This window comes from Oculina patagonica, chromosome 10 (genome assembly GCF_052425735.1).
Source record: "Oculina patagonica isolate OP01 chromosome 10, crgOcupat, whole genome shotgun sequence".
Classification (NCBI taxonomy): domain Eukaryota; kingdom Metazoa; phylum Cnidaria; class Anthozoa; order Scleractinia; family Oculinidae; genus Oculina; species Oculina patagonica.
This window is the reverse complement of record NC_135767.1, coordinates 8,808,144-8,829,791: the sequence shown is the minus strand read 5'-3', so window position 1 is coordinate 8,829,791 and position 21,648 is coordinate 8,808,144. Positions and strand designations below refer to the sequence as shown.

At 37.8% G+C, this 21,648-nt stretch overlaps 1 protein-coding gene across 1 annotated transcript in view; it reads left to right on the top strand.

Annotated features, from left to right (window-relative positions):
• The first annotated feature begins 4,639 nt into the window (after window positions 1-4,639).
• LOC144667209 (fibroblast growth factor receptor 2-like) overlaps window positions 4,640-21,648 on the top strand; it is an 82,259-nt gene continuing 65,250 nt past the window's right edge. Inside the window, exons 1-7 of the mRNA XM_078528614.1 lie at window positions 4,640-5,297; window positions 5,554-5,628; window positions 6,424-6,480; window positions 6,865-7,038; window positions 10,379-10,633; window positions 11,207-11,515; window positions 18,972-19,235. Of these exons, the coding sequence (XP_078384740.1) occupies window positions 5,138-5,297; window positions 5,554-5,628; window positions 6,424-6,480; window positions 6,865-7,038; window positions 10,379-10,633; window positions 11,207-11,515; window positions 18,972-19,235 (1,294 nt within the window). The 5' untranslated portion in view covers window positions 4,640-5,137. The remainder of the gene's footprint in view (window positions 5,298-5,553; window positions 5,629-6,423; window positions 6,481-6,864; window positions 7,039-10,378; window positions 10,634-11,206; window positions 11,516-18,971; window positions 19,236-21,648) is intronic.

The window sequence follows — 21,648 nt, the reverse complement described above, 5'->3', positions numbered from 1 at the left end:
CATTTTTCTCGGGAGGGCACTATGGGCTGATAGTGCCCTCCGGCGGACGGGCACTATCGCGTCATGTGTTCAATTTAAACCAATCAGAATCGGAGAAAATTTAGTGGTGAACTATAAGGGCTGATAGCGCCCTCCGGCGGACGGGCACTATCGCGTCACGTGTTCAATTTAAACCAATCAGAATCGGAGAAAACTTAGTGGTGAACTATAATGCTGAATAGTACTTCTCCTTCCCCATCCTCAATAACTTTTTTTACGTTGACTGTGAAGATTTTTTGGGCCTTAATTGGTCGAGAGTCGTGGTCGATGCAAGTAATGACCATAAGAATGACGTAACCTGTAACGCAATGCAAGGCAACTTATGTTAAACGATGAAATTCAAATTGGACCATTTTGGGCAAAATATTGAGAAATCCGTTGGTTTCTAGAAGACAAAGAAATCTTTCACGCTGTCAAGCGCGCTCGCCTTCACATTGACTTAACCTCTTATTTAAACCTTTGCAGTGTAAACCACTCTCCTGCCGGCGACTCGTAGATCCACTCTTTTGAACGTTTTATGACGTCATTTCTGTGGTCTATTAAAGTGTGGACCCATAGAAAAATGTGCTTGATTTGTTAAACATCAATTACATAAAAAAGTATTTTAAAATGAAATATATTCAATCTGCTGAATTAAATAACTCAGTATTCTCCAACTTACAATTTACTAATTCTTGGTTGTTTTCTTCTCTTTACTTGTTCGTGGTGATATCAAATGAAAACTCAGACCGTAAGTAGAAAAAAATGTTTGTAGACATTATAAACTCCTTACTGTGAATGATTACTTGAAGTTATCCGTTACATATCTCGATATCCATAATAGACTTTAGGTATAAAATTTGTTTTCTATGGAAGAACACAAACTTAGTTATCCCAATTTGTTGGTAATTTCGTCATTCTTTTAACTTTTGGAGAATTAAGAATGTGGTAAGGCGCTCTTAACTTATATCGTTGTATTCGTAAAAAATTTCAGTCAAAGTGATGGCTGCCTTCTAAGGATTTGGTTAGTGTATCGAGAGATTGAGAATGTTGGATGCAACGCAAATAAAAAAGACTGCACGTCAAAAGAATTTGGTAGAGTTTATAGGACCAGGAGAAGGCTTTGTGGATCAGATTATTGAAAAGGCCAAGGCTTCTGCTGTTTAATAATAGAGAGGTTAAGCTTGACGTTAACCGCAGACGGCAAACGGCAAAGATAACTTCTGATTTTGAGTTCTTTTCTTTTAATCCGTAAATTAAAAAAACACAAAAATGGAATAACGTCTCCTACTTTTCATTGCAAATACAAATAATTTCACTCTACTGTACACACAACTGAAGAGAGACGACAAAAGTTCCATTTATATCGATGCAAGTTCCTAACGTCTGGACTTTAACATTTTGTAACAAAGGGAGTAGAAGTATCTACTAACATATTAGCAATCATCCTTTTAAAGGGTTTGTTATCTGTTTCATTTAATATTCTGTCAGGACTCCTTAAAAATTTCAAATTGTAATTATAGTATGTTATACCACCTCCGATATGTCTTTCCAGTAGGTAGAGATATTTCTATCGCTGATCGTAATTTAACTAACCATTAAAACTTTTTTCTCCTTTCCGGAAAATTAGCTGGTAAGTTGATTTCTTTATATGCTAATGCTCATAGAATATTAGCGATGTAGCTATTTGATACTTTATTCCATGCAAAGTAAATAAGTAATAGCGCCTCCCTGAAATTTCGAGCGGTAATTTTCTTTATTAAGAAAGTCGTACGAAAAATAGGAAAATAGAAAGATGGCGAATACTTTAAACCTTCGTTTTACTGCCTTTGACACCTGGTTAATTCACAGTTCTTTAAGTCTTATCTTGTTAAAACAAACAACTTTCGCCATGGTGTCACAAATAGTTTTGCGAGGGAAAACACATTTTCCACGTTGAATAAAACATACCAGATACGTTTACCCAGTGAGTCAAATCGAAGCTGACACATCTTTCAACAGATCTGAGCAAATGGGAATTTACTCGGCTGAGCAACAATGATTGGAAAAGCAAAACGGTGATCTTACTGGGCGGTGACAGATAATACCTCGAGATCAAATTCAGTCAAATTCTCTCTCCTCAATCCCTTCTCGTTTTTCCTTTTTCGCTTTCGCGTAAGATCCTCGAAAACGAGGGCGACTACTCGTAGACTATAGCTAGTATCGCTCTACTCTGACAATAGATGGAGTCTCAACTCATAATTGTTACAAGACTGATGTTAACCAATTTTGTACCAAGTAGTTTTTCCATTATCGATATCCACGTCTGTAATATAGGTTATTATTTCCAGTCAAACTTTCCACGCACCCAGAACTACAAATATTACTCGTCTACTTATTTTCATTACATTAACACTGTTTTTATTTTATTTCTTTTTTGTGTCAATTCCGTGACTTGAAAATGAAGCTGGTAAGTAGCTCTTTACGAACTTAATTTTAAAATTTTCAAAATAGCTGAACTTTTATTATTTGCAGTGAAGTAATAGAGGGTTACGGGTGAAATGTTTAAGTCTGAGTTCAATACAAGCTGAAATAACCAAAATTTATTTTTTTCGATGCTGAAGAATGATGTAACAGTTATACAGCTCTTCCATTGAAAGATACAACATATTAAAGAGAAAACCTTTCAAGTGATGAATGCAATAACGCTCTTTAATTTCTATACGGAATCAATTTATTTTGAAGGTTTGTTTCTGAGAAAGCCCAATTCATTATTTTCATTTCGCCGAATGTCTTAAAAGAACTCGCTAGAGCTTAACATCATACACAAAGGAACACAAGATATGTAGACACGTTATACTTTTCGACATTTACTATATCACCAGGAAAAATTCTAGCACCATTTTCACTTGAAAACTAACAAACTCGATTTCAGAGCTTATATCCTGTAGCTAACTCACAAGCCTTTATAACGATTTACAAACCACCGCCCTATGGAATACGTTACGTTTTCCATTTTCATCATAACGCTAAGAATTAAAGATAATTATGCAGTTCGTATTCACCTTTCCTTTATCTTTTTATTTCATGGTTCCAGACAAGACAGAAGGTAAATAGCACTTGTATCTGTTGCCTAAATTTAATTTAATGTTGTTAATATACTGAATTTCCTCCTACATACTACATACTACTATTACATACTTATTGTTACTTGTTAGGCCCCTAGCTTAAACGAGTTTGCAATATAAATTAACTAAGATAAATACAAATTACATCGCTTACTATTACTTATTTACACTTACTGTATTTAACATCACATTAAGCCATCTAGTAAGACCATATTTCCAAATTTTGGTTTTATCTATGATTTAACCAGCATTTGATTCTAATACAGTTTTCTTTTTGGCAAGAAGTCTCGAGTAATTCCTTCTCTTCTAGCTTACTTCAATGCATACATTTACTCTTCAAGGAGAGGAATTTGTTAACATTTTAGTCGTATCTTAGAAGGAATTTTATCCGTGGTAATCACACTATTTCCTCAACAAGAGTTTTAAAGTTCAGATCGGGTCTTATTTATTGGTTCCTTAACAGATACCTTGAGGGGAAAAAGGTCTCTTTAATAGACTCAGAATAACGTAACAAAATGTTTTAAAATTAAAGTTGATTTATGAAGCATGTAACAATGTCAAGAAATTCAGCCGATTAAGCACTTATGTTTGGATAGTAGTTATACATTAATATATATTTTCTTCTTCTTCTTCTTCTTCTGTATGGCCTTTGCGCGGAAAAATTAGTGGGTAGGTATATTGTTTCCATTTATGAACTCCAAAAATATACACCTTCATGCACATCAAGAACATTTTAAGCAGTGAGTATCTATCGATTGGTAGACGCTGCCTTTATGATTAATGTATCAATTTTAACGTTGGAACTAACATGTAAACTCACACCGCCCTACATAGAATTGTAAGACGACGTTTTAGAACTCCACACACAGAATTAAATTTCTTTGACAATTTATTTTGTGTTAGTGTTAATAAGAAAATTTTCATTACTTCTATGACAAAATTAATGTATTCGCTTAAAATATTGGCCGTTTTGTTTGTCGAAAAAGTTAAATCTGAATATTTGCTCGTGCCGACGCGTCGGTAAGAAAAACGTTGAAAAAATTTATGTAAAATTATATGGCTGTTTCAAGGCGCGTCGGCAAAGAAAATTTGTAAACAATCTGTGGAAAATTACTTGTCAGGCCCTTCGCTCACGTGTCGTATTTGTGGGCTGACATGACGGCTAAAGCCCTGGATTCTATATCAGTAAAATTGTCTGTCAGAAAATCTGGTTCTACGTATGGGGCTTTAACGCGTAGCGCTTCCGGTTATTTTACGCTCAGTAATTTTCTTAATGTCGTGGATGAAATTTCTGTCCAAGCAAATCGTCAAAAATTCAAAACGTGTACTCTTTGCACTGCCTTCATTTAGTTGACTTCCTTCGGTTAAAAATCTGGGACATTAACATAACAGTTATGTGTTCGAGCTTAGCTATAGGTGAAAGCAAGACATTCTGTTATTTAACAAATAAAGAAGCCTAAGCCATGTTTTATTCTGTCATAAAACACGACGGGCATTTGAGAACACGAGGGAAATGTAGAAAACATGAGCCGCAGGCGAATGTTTTCTACATTTCTCGAGTGTTCTCAAATGCCCAGAGTGTTTTATGACAGAATAAAACATGGCTTAGGCTTCTTTCTTTGCTTTATGATATAGATTTTAGACAATTTCTAGAAAAGCAATTGATTTGGATCTTCCCGTAAACCTTAATTGTTGTCACAATTTTCCAGCATGAATAGACGATTTAAAAGGAGATTGTCGAAGAAAAACTTCGAAAGAAAACTCTCTCGCTCGCTTTCCTTGCGAGTTTCATTCAACTCAAGAAGTGAACACCGCGCCGCAATTTTTCCCGCCTCCTCATATTTCACTTCGTTTACATCAAAATGAAATGTCCAGTGGATTTATACTAGGAATTAAAAAAAAAAACCTTTTATTCCATTCGCCCTTGTTGGATACGAGTGGTTAAAGCCAACGAACAGTCAACGACGCACGAAGCACTCGTGGAAAGCTGACGAGGAAAACGTGATTGTTCTATGTTTTATACTCTGATAAAACATAGGTTTTTAGCCAATCAGAGCGCGCGAAGACTCCTATCTATTATTATAAAAAGTAATAAAACAAGAAGGGAGATCGATGGAGGTAATTTCTTTTCCTTTTTTGTTTCATGTGACATCTCTACTGAAAAACCAGATTGTAAGTAGCCACACACATTTTTTTCGTCTATCTAATTTTTTTTATTATCGATTAGTAATAATTCTTGAACGTTTTAGATTAAAATGAATGAATTGAAACAATTCAACATTGAAATACACCTTATTAAATTAACAGTTGTATTATGAGCATCGCTAAATAACCATATGCTTAAAGAATAAAATGTGTCAGCTTCCTCACATTACTAAGAATCAAATTATAAACTAATGAAAATAAATTTCATTGGTATATGTATTAGGCTGCATGGCTTGGACAAGGTGGGGAAGCTGCCTGGGAAACTGCGGGGTGGGCCGCCAGGAGCGAAAACGTGTCGGTAAGTAGCTAAAGCCTACTGTTTACTTTCCTCTTAATAACCCTATATAAAATCCACAGATTTTTTCACTGGTTGCTGTAAGCTTCGTTCCAAAGCTCTTGTAGTAAAACGTCACTGACTTGACAAACAAAAACTTTTTTTATATTAAAAGTTAAAGCAACTCTCGAAGGAGTTTTCTGTGATATTCAAAATTAAAAAAGCCGTGTTAAGTGTTATCAGAGAAAAACCTGTTACCAGCTGACGCGGAAGGCTGAGCCTAATAACATCCTTATCACTAAAATCGAATCTAATGATTGTTTCCAAAGAAAATCAATGAAAGTAAAACTTGAGTTCACTTGAATGTGAATTCAATTAATATAGTCTGTACAAAACATTTATTTAGTCCGTGCAGTTTATGACTTTGTTCGTTCGTTGGTCAAATTTTAAGTTTTTCTTTTCTCACATCGTAATCGTATTCTCTAAATATCTTTTCTATTTCTTTTGTGGAATTTTCTGGTTTTACTTGTCGTTATTCATCACGTGTTCCCAAAATACGTTACCGTTACTTAACACGGCAATACCAGAATGCATACGACCGCGCTCTAAAAATGAAACAAAGTCCAGATTTTATACCTGTAGGCTCTCAGAATTGTAATAGATAGTGCAATGTATAACCAAACGTTTAACGCATTGGATAAAGTCAGACAGACTAAAAGATAAAAATTAAGTCGTCTGCTTCTGCTAATCAGGCTAACAAAACATACCCCGGCCCGAAAATTGAATTTAATGCTTGTTTAACATTTAATTTGCTCCAAGAATTCAACTGTTCATATACAGTGGATTCCAGGCCTTGCCAGCTGCGACCGTGTCCAAGTAAGTAACTTCATTACCAAAACATGAAAACCATACGGTTCATAAAGAGGTTAAAGTGTGAAATGGAAATTGCTCTAGTTACATTTCTTTAATTTTACTTAATAAAGATGTTAAAGTTGCTCTTATAGTGCCTTTGTTCATCTGCTGTTTGTCATCACTATTATTTTACCCTCACAAATTATGGCCAGCCAGTGTTTCTGGATATGACGGCAAACTGTATTTTGCATCATTTAGCCATTTAAATACACATTCAAGTATACACCGCCCGTCTTAACTGGCCAATGCGTTAATCTGTTTCAAACGCACTTAGTAGAACAAATTTTATTTTAAATTAAATTTTGTAGAAATATAGAATACCTTTTTTTATTCTAATTTTCTTATAAGTCGACGGTGGTTGGACTAAGTGGAGCAAATGGAGTATGTGTTCTAAGACAATTGGCGGCATACAAACAAGGACTAGAGAATGCGAGAACCCAGAGCCAGCGCACGATGGAAAATCCTGCAATGGATCCACAGCTGTCGTAAGAGAATGTGGTAACACGTCAAGTTGCCAGGAAGGTACATATAGATGAACACTTCACAATTAACAAATTGACGTCAGTTTTCCATGCGTCATACCATTGTCAAAGTGTTAAAAGGCGAGTGGATCTACAACAAACCTTGAAAATGTTGTGACGAAATTAATCATCAATAACAAGACAGACGCATAAAAAACTGACGTCAATTTGTTTTTTTACAATAACAAAAAGCCAAAACTGATTTGCAAACGAAGGAAAGAAATGCAAGAGTCAAAATGTGGAAGAAGCGATTGCCGCACCGCCGCATAATCTGAATTTCATCTCTGTAATACGGAGAACCAAAGGCTCGTAAATTAAAAGTTTAGTAAGAATACGGCAAGAAATACAAGGTAAAATTCGAATTGTTCAACTAAACTTTAATCCAGTGAAAACTTTTCACAAAATAATCCGCTAAAACACAGTTCAGCTTCTTAATCTCATTGACAGCACAAACTCCTGCTCACCCCCGATTTTCAGGTCTAACATCTCAATAATCATCCCATCTTTCGCTCTAAGGTTGCAACGGTTTCTTCAGTTTTAACACATAAATTGTTGATGATTTTCTCATTGAAGACTAGTAGATTTGTGGTTTTATTCTCGCCTCATCAAGAATGCAGCGCTGAATCCGTGCTGAAAAGTTTGACAAACCCGGGGACAAACCTTTCGCTGATTGCGTCAACTGAATTTCATCCGTCTGTGCTCTTATTGACAATAAAAATTAGCCAATCAGCGCGCGAGAGAATTCGTTCACTCATTGTAAAAATATGCATTTGATATTTGTTTTTGTTTGTTTGTTCGTTTGTTTCTTTCTCACTTCCGCTTTTAGATGACAAAAAAGGTTTCTCCAATAGTTATTGACACTTGTGCTGTAATGAAGTGTAGTGCGGGAATAAATTGTATGTGTAATTTTCCAGTATGTCTCAGTTTCTATATGTTGTTATTCAACAACCTGTCACGAGACGATACCCATATATCGTCAGAAAGTCACTGTTATCTGTTATCCGTACGTAACAGATATCCTGCGAAGGTTGCCAAGTTTCGTCCGAACTCTTGCATGCAAAGCGGAATAAAAATAGACAAATTATAAAGCAATAACCCCACTCAATCTTGTGCAATCAGGCCCGTAGGAAGGGGGGGTGCGACGGATGCGTCCGCACCCCCCTTTCCTCCACGAGCTTTTGAAGTCCGCTCATTGTGAAAAAAAATATATATAAGTAAATAAATAAAGGGAAATGGTAAGTACCCAGCAGTCTCCTCTCTTTTTTGTCCGTAAAATGCCACTCACGGAAGAAAGTGATTTTCTGTGAGCGAAGAGCTTCCTGCGGCTGAAGGATCTGTTTCTAAAAATACGTTTTGAATTTAAAAATGTACGAGAATTATGGTCGTTGCTTCCTTCACTTTTGCCTGCCTTGTTTCCTAACAAACTGACTTCAAAATGCACGAAATGCCGTCTCAGATAACCTATTTTTCAAAATATCCTAGAGGAGGATACTCTCAGACCCCTCTGCAACGCTCATGTGCACCCCTTCCCCCCCCCCCCCCACGCAAAATCCTGGTTACGGGTCTGTGCAATATTGTCTGATTTTAGCCAACTCGCCAATAGGCCTCGTTGCGTAAGTGTCAGGAGATATTCCACTCAAATTTTCAGGCTAACTGAAAGGCTATATAAAAAGGAATCATTAAAGAAATCACCGAAGCCGGATTAACGCTTGCGAAAGTCTGTGCTTTCCTCAGCTTAAGAGGTAGATTGTTCAAAATAAATGCGTCACTGTTGCTAGAGCTGCTTTTTTTAGAATTTGGTGCGGGTCAGCGGAACAGTTAACTTTTCCTCGGTTTCCCTAGGCAAATAGTTTGAAATTCAATATGGTCAGGGAACTTACTCTTGTGCATGACCTTTGAGTGATTCATAGACCATAGTAGCTATAGCTATTTGCCGATGAAATTTCTTTTGAATATCTTTTTTCCCAACAAAGTCGTCATCATTGTTATCATTACAAAAGAAGGTCAAGATTAGTGCAGCACGATTTTATATTTTATATTAGAATTCACTCACGCGCTATAAGTGTCCACGAACTAAAATGCAAAGAAACGTTTCAAATGGAACCAGATATCTTTTTTCAAAAGGGAATCGTTTTAGAAAAATTTTTCAACGTGTATACCAGATAAAAGACAAAAGATTAAAAAAAAATACGCCGTCTTTATACGAATCAGGAGGTTTAGTAAGTGCAACTTACTTTATAGAGACTCAACCAAAAGTAAGTCTATTGAGTGAACCCAGCTGTAATTTATCACTGTGCACAGCTTACCTGGTAATCTTTATTATTAGTATATACACACTCAGTGATCTTGGTGTTTCAAGCAATCTGATTGGTTCGCTATCTCGGGCTAATGAGCATTATTCACTCCCTACGGAGTGAATAATGCTTGATCCAAACTGAAACAAAATGGCCGGCGTAAACTCGCGTTTCGCCGGCGTTTCTGAATCGCAAATACTAAGAATACAAGAAGATGCTGAACCAGAAAAGACAAAAAAAGGCTAAGAAATTTGGCCTGATGGTTTTCAAAGTAAGAGAAGATTACATATTTCGCAATTTGCAGCACAATGTCCACACAACTCGAGTACTAAAACGATAAACAATTGCTTACCGTCAAGTCGCCCGGCATCGGCAGAAATGAATACCGCAGATTTATCGGCAGCAACATCAAGTGTTATTCAACCAAGATCCTCCACAAATATTCAGGAAAAAGTCTTTGTGCAAGAAAACATCCAGTTTTCACCACAGTTCTGCAGACATTCAGTAAGCTTCTTATCCAAACTTTCAGGTGGATCCTTCGCCAACTGCTCTTTCAATTTTCAATTCAAGTGAACTTCAAAAGCTTTGATTCAACGGTCAAAATGTTTTGCAAGCAGGTTTTTGATCAGATTGCAGATTTGAGTGGTGTTAAAGGACCATTTTGCTAGATTGTGACGAGGATTTTATCGAAGATTAACTAGATTTGCCATGTTTGAAGATTCTGTAAACTGTTTCGCGCATGTCGGTTTTCCACGCATGAATTGAGAGGTCAATTAAATCGACTTTAAATGGTTTCCTGCTGAAAACTTTGAGATCGCTTGTTGTTGAGATCACTTCGTGTGTATATACTAAAACAATTATTCTTTGAAATCTCGGTGAATAGCGGCAGAATATTCACCTCGCCGCTCCGCGGCTCGGTGAATATTCTACCACTATTCACCTCGATTTCAAAGAATAATTGTTAATTAGTTTTTACACGGATAAATCATCTAAGTCGGTAAAATCAGTTAGATCAATTAAACATTATATTCGTTTTCTGTTGATCAGAGTTTCCACTGCGCTTTCAAGCAAAGGAAATCCCATCCTTTGGTACAATGGAAATATACAAGAACAACACCTGGAAAAAACTGTGCACGGCAACTTGGGATACTGCTGAGGAAAATTTGACCTGCCAGGCAATAGGTTACTCTAACAGCGAAGTTTATGACAACAACAGTGGCTCCAACACAACTGTTCGCCATAGTTGTGCGCCATTGACAAACTGCCTCAATAACAGCGATGGGAACTTACAAACATGCAAAGGTATTTATCAGGAAACTCACGCGTTGGCTGGAGTCTCAGATCTTCTTATATAAACCACTAATAGTCACCGTCCAAGAGAACTAGAAATCCAATCAGTTATAACGACAAAACCAACTTTAAAAGAGCAGCATATTAAGTGTCGATTGCTTTCGGGCGTCATACGATCAGTTATGAAGAAAATTGAAAAGGTTAAGGTCTTGCTTAGAATTGACAAATTGAACCCTTGTTCGCTACCCTACTTGTTGAAGTTTATTCCAAGTTTTGAACGAGGGTTTCATTCTGTAATGGTTAACCTTCAAAAGTAGTCATTTAAGCCGTAAGAAGTGATTGTTCATGGCAATTAGCATTCCGTAGGCAACTGTGACGTTATTCAAAGCCTTGATCGACATGTCACCATCTACTAAGTAGAGAGAACTTTTTATTTAAACCAGTAAGTTAGACATTAACTTAAACTATCCCTCCGCGTGTCCAACCAGTTGAAACCATAAAATTCGCATCAGTACCGTGCATAGAAGTTTTTACTTGTCATTTACCAACTAAGGTAAATAATAAATTTGCGACGTTTTTTGCTAGTTCTCGTACGCTTGAATGGTGCAAAGGTGGACTACGGTGGTAGAGTGGAAGTTTTTTACCGAGGGAAGTGGGGAAAGATTTGCCGTAGTGAATGGGGTATTACAGATGCACAAGTCATTTGCCGACAGTTGGGTTTTAAAGATACTCTGGCTGAATTCATTGGGTCAGATGTGCAGGATAGCGAAATACCGTTTTTGATGTCAGATGTAGACTGCAAGGGAGATGAATCTGAATTGGCATACTGCAAGCGCACAGATGGAAAGGTTGACTGCTCAGACGACAAGGGTGCTGAGGCATTGTGCGAACCAAGTAAGTTTATGACAAGTTTTGAAATACTAAAATAATAACTACAATGACAAAGTGAATATATGAAAGACATATATGTGAACTGCGGATAAATGATGAAATGAATGAAATGATCCTCGCAGTGTGTAAGCAATTTATGCAATTGCATTTTTTAGCCTAAAAAAATTCAAGGCTTCAACGGGATTTGAACCCATAATCTCCGCGTTACCGGTGCGTTGCTCTACTAGCTGAGCTATGAAGTCTTGATACGAGTTACATTGGAAACTAGGTTTCTGGTCAAGTGATAAAGCATGTGTTTCGATATTCGCTCGTAAAGATGTGTTAGTTAAATAAATATATCGTGGGGACGGTGAACTGAGGAATTATGGAGCAATTCAAGTTCAACGACGTTTTGAAATACATTTGAAGGCGACAGAAGCCGAATATAGAAGGAATAAGGAATACGAGTTACCATTTCGCTGCATTGCGTCAGGGAAAATAGTCCGAAAATTCTTCAAGGGAGTAAGAAGATGCTAGGTGTGGTAATAAAGAAAATTGTTGATTGTTGTAGTCCACGGAAGAAACTTTGTTTGAACAATTCAAGTTCTGGAATCAAAATGAATAATCTAGAAAAAAAATTGGTCAATTTTTCACAGAACTGCAAAAAATTGTGACGAACTTATTAACTTTCAGTTGAACACCGGAGATTATTTAAACAAACAGAGAAGTATTACTTTCGTATGAGAACCTTGTCTTACTGGACTAGGTGACTCTCAGCTGCATAAGCGTACGGGCCGGATGGCTGGGGGACTGCAGTTCCCCTCCCCCTCCCTCCCCCCCCCCCCCCAGATTTTGGGCAACTCAGAGTTTTTGGGCAGCAAGAGAAATTTGGGCAAAGACAATTTTTAAGAAGTTTCCATGTTTTTTCAAAGAGATATATATTTTATATTTTAAACTGAAGTCGGCGTGGTAAAGCCAGTTAAATTCACCCGAGACAGTGTTTGCCTACCATGTGATGAGTTTCTGGTTCCCCCCCCCCTGGCAAAAAATTCCCGTACGCCTATGCTCAGCTGCACCATAAAGCAGAAATACACCATAAAGGAAACTTTATCACTGACTGGTTGAACAGTCATGTGGTTGCTGAAAAGAAGGATAGGACTCTCCACGTCTGTTTGGATCCTTGACACCTTAACAAAGACACCAAAAGTGAGCAGTTCAAAATCATCACAGCTAGAAAAGTCTTTTCAAAGTTGGGTGGCAAGAGTGTATTTCCTAGCCTTCATGAAAAGGATGCGTTTCGGCAAAGTCCATTTGATGAAGAAAGCTCGTTTTCTTGCGCCTTTAACTCCCTTGTCGAACGATACCGATTTCAGAGGAACCCATTTGGACGTGAATTTTCACAAACAAATAATATAGATTTAGGCAAGCCTAAAAGCGGAGCTCCCCATTTTAACAATGTTTCCATTCAGATAAATATGCGGTCAAAGCTAGCCCATAGGTGCAAGACAAATTTAAATCGATCATCATTAAATTGAGTCTCTTACGGTACAACAAAAATAATAATCTCGAGGCAGAACAACTCATGGCCTCGTAAAAATTAATTAAGAGTTATTAATACTCTGCTTTCTAAGAACAGAAAGAAATATATATGCTGGCCCAAAGGTGCAAGACAAATTTAAATCGATCATTGTTAAAATGAATGCCTTACGGTACAACAACGCCCAGAAAGCAAGAACAACATGACATTTTCTGTCATAAAATCGGGCTCAGCAATTCATTACAGGTTGTTACCTCCAATCAGGGTCCTGTCTCTTTCTTCAGACAGTTCAGAGGACTTGATCCATGCAGTGGCTAGTTTCGTTTTAAAACTAACTATGGGGCGACGTCGTCGCTAGGCGCACGCGCCCGCGAACCATGCCGCTAGCCAAAATGACCATATCCCGGATGACTATCGCCGCATCTTGCACGATTCCGTCGTACGACGCACGCGCCCTCGAGCCATGCCGCTAGCCAAGTTGACCATGAAAACTCAAATGCATCGATATATAAGTATGGATGCTCCGCTATGTTTAATTGTTGGGAAAGTTGAAAGTGTGCAGGTGGTCTTTGATGGTTTCATCATTAGTTCGAATACTGACGCCTGTCATGATGGAATACTCAAGCAACTCCTAGGCTGTACTCGTGCAAACAATACAAAGTTCAACCCGGACCAAGTTCAATCCAATTCAAGTTCAATCACAGAGTGTCTTCAGCCTCAGACTAAAGAAGCTTTCTGCCGTTTTCTTGGATCAGTTAAGTACCTCGGCGAATTTGTTCTTATAAGCCTCTTCAGACCCTTCAGAATGACACAGAATCACACTGGTTAACTGCGCAAGTTAAAGAATTTCAAGAAATCAAATGCCTCAGCATCCTACTTGTGCACCTGTTTTTGAGCTCTGTGATGTTTACAAAGAAGTAGCGATTTAATTAAATCTGTAGTTCCATCTCACAGTATTTGCTCGGAACCAGTGTTTTCCAGTTCACCGCGTCCTAGGGGTATGAACATTAACAACTTGGTCATTGTTCCTCGACAGCCTCTACAAACACCAGCTAGCATACGCGATGGGCGAGATCATGTCAGATTTTGTTGTCTGAATGCACAATCTCTCAGGAACAAGTCGGCTGACTTTCTGTGCTATGCTTCTACAAGTGGAGCGGATATTTTTGCAGTTACGGAGACATGGTTTTCTCATCGTGACATTGCCCATCGAATAGAAGCAACACCTCCTGGATTCAAAATGGTTGATCATTCTCGTGTCGGCCGCACTGGTGGTGGAACAGCGCTAATAATCAGAGACTCTCTGCATGTGAAGAAAGTGGATGCTAGCGAGAAAGCGTCATTTGAATACTCGGAATGGATTGTGGATTGCGGATCTAGTAAACTTAGAATCATGATTATTTATCGGGCACCATATTCTTCAGAACATCCAATTACAACAGGCAAATTCTTTGAAGAATTCACTTCATATCTGGAATCAATAATTATGTCATCTGAGCCATTATTAATCACTGGCGACTTTAATATTCATGTTGACGTTTTTGGTTACGCTGATCGTGCACGACTGTTAGAGTTGTTGGAGTCTATGGGTTTACAGCAGCACGTTGATAAACCGACCCACGTGTCAGGCCATACACTGGATCTTGTGATTACAAGGGACGTGGACGAGCTAATATCGACCGCTCCTGTCGTGGATTATCTCTTCTCCGACCACATCACTGTGATCTGTGATCTTATAATTAAGAAACCATCGTTTACTGTCAAAGAGATATCCTACCGCAAAATTAAAGGTATTGACATTGAATTGTTTTCACATGATGTGCGGTCTTCGGCCCTTATTCAAGACAGTCCTGATAATCTTGATGATCTGGTAAACCTGTACAACACAACACTATCCGAGATACTGGATTGTCACGCACCACTGGTGACAAAGACCATCAAAGTCAGACCTCTGGTACCATGGTATGATGATGATATCAAGGATGCTAGGAGAGAGCGACGGAGGGCTGAACGCAGATGGCGCCGCACAAGGAATTCGTCTGATCTAACTAATTTCAAAGCAAAAAAGAACTATGCTACTTATCTTATGAATGTGGCACGGAAAAGATTTTACACCGACTTCATTAAAGAAAACAGCTCAAATCAACGAGATCTCTTCAATGCCACTAGAAAATTGTTGAAGCAGGAGAATGAAGTTTTGTTTCCGCCTCTCAAAGATAAGCTGCAACTGGCAAATGAGATGGGTGACTTTTTTGTCAAAAAGATCTGTGATATTCACTCAAAGTTGGATAAAATGACGGAAGGCTTACCTAGCAACGACTCTGATTCTCTTACTAACCCTAGCAAGACTGCTGCTGTTACCATGGAATTATTTTCGCAACTTACAGAATGTAATGTACGTGATCTAGTTCTCAGTTCTGCGAAGAAAACGTGCATGCTTGATCCTATCCCAACGCCTCTTGTTGTAAACTGTTTGGATGTTTTACTTTCGGTCCTGACAAAGATCATCAACACATCTATTATGACTGGTCAATTTGCCAACGGATGGAAGTGTGCACTGGTGAATCCAATCTTAAAAAAGGCTGGCCTTGACTTGTTGTACAAGAATTACAGACCCATTAGTAATCTTCAGTATGTTTCTAAGTTAACAGAAAGGGCTGTATACAATCAGACTCATGGACACATGCTTCAGAACCACATCTACCCAGTTTTACAGTCATCATATCGTGCAGGCCATAGTACTGAAACTGCTTTGTTGAAGGTTATGAATGACATCATGCTTGGTATGAACTCAAAATGTGTCACGCTTCTTGTATTGTTAGATCTTAGTGCAGCGTTTGACACTGTTAATCACGAGATAATAATAATAATAATAATAATAATAATAATAATAATAATAATAATAATAATAATAATTTAATACTTATTCGGCGCAAATTAGCATATGAATATGATCAAATGCGCCTACATCAAGTTAATTTAAAACTTAAAAAGAAGAAAAACAAACAAACAAACAAACAAATTTACAAATATTATATGAAGATATATAAGAATACAATTAAAAACTTTCCTAGTATAAAAATCGAAAACTCAAGATTAAAATTAAAACTAAATCTAAAACTAAAATTCGTGGAAGTCATGCTAAAAGAGGCTCTAGCTGTAACGCGCAAATGCTTTCTTGAACAAGTATGTCTTAATTGTTCGTTTAAAAAGATCGTAGCTTTTTATCGATCTTATGTCCGATGGTAATTTATTCCACAGTCCAGGGGCTGCTACTTGAAACGATTTGTCTCCAAGAGTTTTCTTGGTCTTTGCCCTTGATGGCTGCAGCAATAGTTCCTTGCACGATCGCAGGTTGAATCTTGTTTGGTCTCTAATCTTGATTAAGTTACAAATATAAGACGGTGCAACGCCATAAATTGCCTTAAAAGTTAGGATCAATATTTTGTACTCGATCCTAAAACATACCGGAAGCCAGTGAAGACGTTTTAAAGTCGGTGTTATGTGGTCAAATTTAGGTGTCTGACTGACCAATCGGGCTGCACAATTCTGTATACGCTGAAGCTTACCAATATGTGTAGCGGGTGTGTTAACTAGCAAACTATCACAGTAGTCTACACGACCCATAATAATTGCGTGAACAAGGGACTGCGTAGCCTCGCTAGTAAGGTACTTTCTTATACGCCTTATGTTGTATGAGATCGATACTCATACAACTCGCCTTACGAGATACTCATCAATCGGTTGCAAAACAAAGTCGGCTTACAGGGAACAGTCCTGAACTGGTTCAAGTCATATCTGTCCAACAGAAGTCAGCGGATATCCATCAGTGGTACACTTTCTAAATGTTTCAACTTGGACTGCGGGGTACCTCAGGGCTCTTGTTTAGGACCTCTTCTATTCATTATCTACTCATCTCGGTTGTTTGACGTTATAGAAAAACACCTACCATGCGTCCATTGCTTTGCAGACGACACTCAACTTGTTTTATGCTTTAAACCGGATAGCCAAGTCAGTCAAGATGTTGCAATGAGGGCCATGGAAAGTTGTATTGCAGATATTCGAAGTTGGATGATTAGTGATAGACTTCTACTAAATGATGACAAAACCGAGATGTTATTAATTGGAACTCAGTATCAGCTAAATAAGTTAGCTTGCGACGGCTGTTTACACGTAGGTGATAATGACATAAGGTCTGTCGCCTGTGCTAGAAATTTGGGAGTCTGGTTTGATGAAAAAATGTCAAAGTCTACACATATCAGCAAGGCATGCAGTAGTGCGTTCTTTCATTTACATAATATAAGGAGAATTAAGAAATATCTATCTGTTGATAGTCTACGTACAATTGCTCATGCTTTTATTACCTCTCGACTGGATTATTGTAATAGCTTAATGTATGGACTGCCAAATCTTCAAATTTCCAAACTGCAGCGTGTTCAAAATGCCGCTGCAAGACTAATTATGGACATACAAAGTACTCACATATAACTCCAGCCCTCTACGAGCTTCATTGGCTTCCCGTTGCTCATCGAATTAAGTTTAAGATTTTAATTCTTACCTTTAAATCAATTTATGGTCTTGCGCCATCTTATCTTAGTGATTTGGTGAAAGTTAAGCAAACGAGCTCATACTCGTTACGCTCAAATAGTAGCCTATTATTAGAAGTTCCACGGGAGACAATGCGCCCAACACTTGGCGGCAGGTCCTTCACTTCATCTGCACCGGCTTTATGGAACAGTTTGCCGGCCGACCTGCGTATTATTACGACACTTGGTGTTTTTAAAAGTAAACTTAAGACATTTTTATTTAGATCAGCATTTTAATGTATCTTTTTAAATTTTTACTGTATTTTACCTTTAGGTTTTAGTTGTTTTATGTATATGTATACTTTTTATTGTTTTTAATGAAATTACTGTAAAGCTCTTTTGATCAGCACATGTAAAAAGCGCTATATAAATTATTATTATTATTATTATTATTATTATTATTATTATTATTATTATTATTATTTAGACTGATGCTTCAAAAAGATAGACCGGGGGCTTGCTCCATTCAAGAAGGTCACCCAGTGTCCTATGCATCATAATCCTTGTGTACTTGAAATAAAAAAGGTGCACTAATCGATAAGGAGCTTTTGGCGATAGAGTTTGTAAAATATTGTTTATGGCCAGTCCGTAAGAGTTCTGACAGATTATAAGCCAACTGAAACACTCCCAAAGACGAATCCGACCAAGTTTCACCTAGGCTTAAAAAGATACTTTTTAGAATTTAGAGGTATTTCTAAAATGTTAGATATAGGCCTGGACTCAAAATGCCTGTTAAAAATATTAATCTTGCACATATATATCGAATGAGTCTGTTGACTCATGAAGATCTTACGTCTGACATGGAAGCCCTTGAAAAATAAAATGCCCACCAGTACAGGATCTAAGTCACAGATCCAAATATTTATCACAGAGGATGATTGTTCTGTTTAATAAAAACTTAGCGAAATCAGGTTGGCCATAAACAGTAGAAGTACTGAAGGGAAATTCCCACCACTTGAACTTCAATGATTCAGTGCGTTAGGCAACGGGCTAGTTTTAGCAAGAAATGCTGAATTTGGTACACGGGAGGAATCAAGAGATTGCAAAAAGTGAATCCCGTGCACGTGAAACAATGTACCGGTACTGTCCTGGTATGGCGAGAAACATCGAGGATACAGTGATCCAAAGTCAGGAGAAGTGTGCTGATTGGCGTATAAATAATCAGAGGGAGCTTCTTATCCCCCAGTAATAAATTTCCTACAGATCAATAGCAAAAGCTGAATCAGCGACTTCTCCCAGTCCCGTCTGTAAAGTGTTTACTTTCGACTTGATCTAAAACAGTCGAATTTGATGAAGTTTTCCTGCATACTTTGAATCAGTAATAGCGTGAATCTAAAATGAGTTTGTTTTGTTTCAGAGAACAGAAAAGTGTTGCCAATGAATCGAGCGTTTATTGACATTGGCAGCATGGAAACAATTCAATGTTCCCTACCAAACGAAACCAATCAGCACATAAAATGGTTCAACAGCAAAGATGAAGAAATCAATTTCTCATCCAGGGCTCGGATTAAAGCGTTTCCAAATGGAACATTGATTATGAACAATGTTCAGTTGTCTGACGGAGGAACGTACGAATGCAAAGGATTACAATATACCCGGGTCTACACAGTGCAAATCAGTGGTAAGTCAAACTTTATTCATTGCTAAACTAAGAATAAATACAAAAATACGCGTAAGTGGAAGAAATATGAGCGATCTTTGCAGGACACATACTTTCAACTTTTCTCCACATTCTCGTTCCCAGATCCCGCGTCCCCCTAGACCAGCTGGGGACGCGGGCTCTTTTCTCCATTGAAAGGGAACTCGCTAAAATAAGGACCTATCCGCACTAGCGGACAAATAAAGAATTGTCTCGGACAAAATCAAAGGACACATTTTGTCGGAACAATTTTTGTCAAATATATTCGTGTTCGCATTCAAACTATTTCCCTCTTCAAATTTGTCAAACCTGTTAGCACTTACAAGTAGCGCTGATATTAAATTTCATTGTGGCGGTTTTTACATTGCGCGCGAAAAGTATTTTGTTTTGGCGTAAAAGTGAAGCCCGGTCAAATCTTGCAACGTTTTGCATGCTTATGGTTTTGAATCCTGCTCAAATTGAAACAGGAATGCTACTGATGATGTGCTGCATTTTTAGACATCAAATTCATCAAAATTCGGTGGTCTTGCAGCAGAATTTAGAAGACGAAGGCGCCGGGCTCGTAGACATAACCCATACTTCTGGCAACTTCCAAGACCCAACCAGTCGTGGTTCGAGATTCACTTCATCAACCGAAGGCATTTTTGCAAACAAGCACGAATGAGCCGATGTGCCTTGACATTTTATTGAAACCTATTGAACGTCCTTTGCCCGGTCGTAACGCGTGAATATACTAGGTTGCGGACCACTTGCACATAAAATTCGTTTTGACGAATCAATCAGAGGTCTTCATAACGGAAATAAAACAGTTAAACTTAGCCTATATGCCGACGACACTACTTCCTTTCTGCCGGATGACAGTTCTGCTTCCAATTTATTCACCCTTCTTGAGCAATTCGGTACGTGCTCCGGACTCAAAATAAATAGACACAAGACCGAGGGAATGTGGCTTGGTGCTTGGAAGGGCAGACTTGGTAAGTACAGTCCGTTCGGAATATCATGGCCAGAACAATACGTTACAACTCTTGGAGTCGTCTTTGCTTACGATACTCTAGTTCGCCAACACATGAACTTTGAAACAAAGCTCTCTAAGCTTCAAAAAGTTTTAAATCTCTGGTCTGGTAGGCATTTAACGATTTTAGGGAAAGTAACCATTATTAAAACGTTAGCCCTTTCTAAGCTTGTTTACAGTTCTTCAGTGTTACACGTTCAATCAGATTTCATCAAAAGAGTAAATGAAACAATTTTTGCTTTTATTTGGAATTTTAAGCCTGATAAAATTAAAAGAAGTACGTTAATCGGCCCGGTGAACAAAGGCGGGCTCAATATGGTCAATTTCAACGACGTCAACAAGTCCCTAAAAATTGCTTGGGTAAAACGTTTCTGTGATGAGCCTGAAAACAACTGGTGCGCCTTTCTTAATTCGTTTTTGTTAAAATATGGAGGTGCTTTCCTGTTTCAGTGCAATTTCAATCTAAATTACCTAGAGTTAAAAAACATTCCAATTTTTTATAAAGAGATTCTGTCAAATTGGCAAGAAATTCACTCAAATGACCCAGTTAATTCCACAGATTTTAAAGAAGAGATCTTATGGAACAATCGTTTCATAAGGATTTGCGGTAAATCATTTTATTTCAAATCGTGGCATAAAAATGGAATCGTAAAGGTTCGTGACCTTCTAACCGAGCAGGGAAACTTTCTATCTTTCGAACATTTTCAGGCCAAGTTCGGTGTCCGCACAACTTTTTTGGACTACGCAGGCGTGATCGCCGCAATCCCAAAAGCCTGGAAAACCGCAATCCTCGATACTCCTTCAGGTAATCAAAGAACGCAAAACGTCTTAACAGCAGATAATGTTTCTGCCAAAAAAGCTCGCTCTCTGCTCGTCGGAAAGTCCTTTCGCCCACCCACTGTAGAACACCGCCTACAGAATCAAAATGCTACGGACTTGGAAGCCATCTATGAACTACCTTTCAAAATCACAATAGAAAATAAACTAAGAAGCTTTCAGTACAAATTAATCCATAACATTCTCCCTACAAACCAAAGACTATATAAAATGAAGATAAAAGCCTCACCAGTATGTGAGTTGTGTAATTATGTAAATGAAACACTAGAACACATGTTTTGCGAGTGTCCTATCGTGAAACAATTTTGGATAATGGCAATCGAATGGTGGAACGTAAAACGCTTTGAAAACATAAATCCAAAACCTATTGAAATTCTTTATGGCTATAAACCAGGATCTTCTAGTTTTTATGCGCTAAACCACTTCTTTTTAATAGGCAAATATCACATTTACCTTTCAAAAATCAAGTCTGAAAATCCAATGTTTGAGGTCTTTCTTTGTTTGCTTAAAAGTAAAATTCAATCAGAAAGAGAGATTGCTATCAGA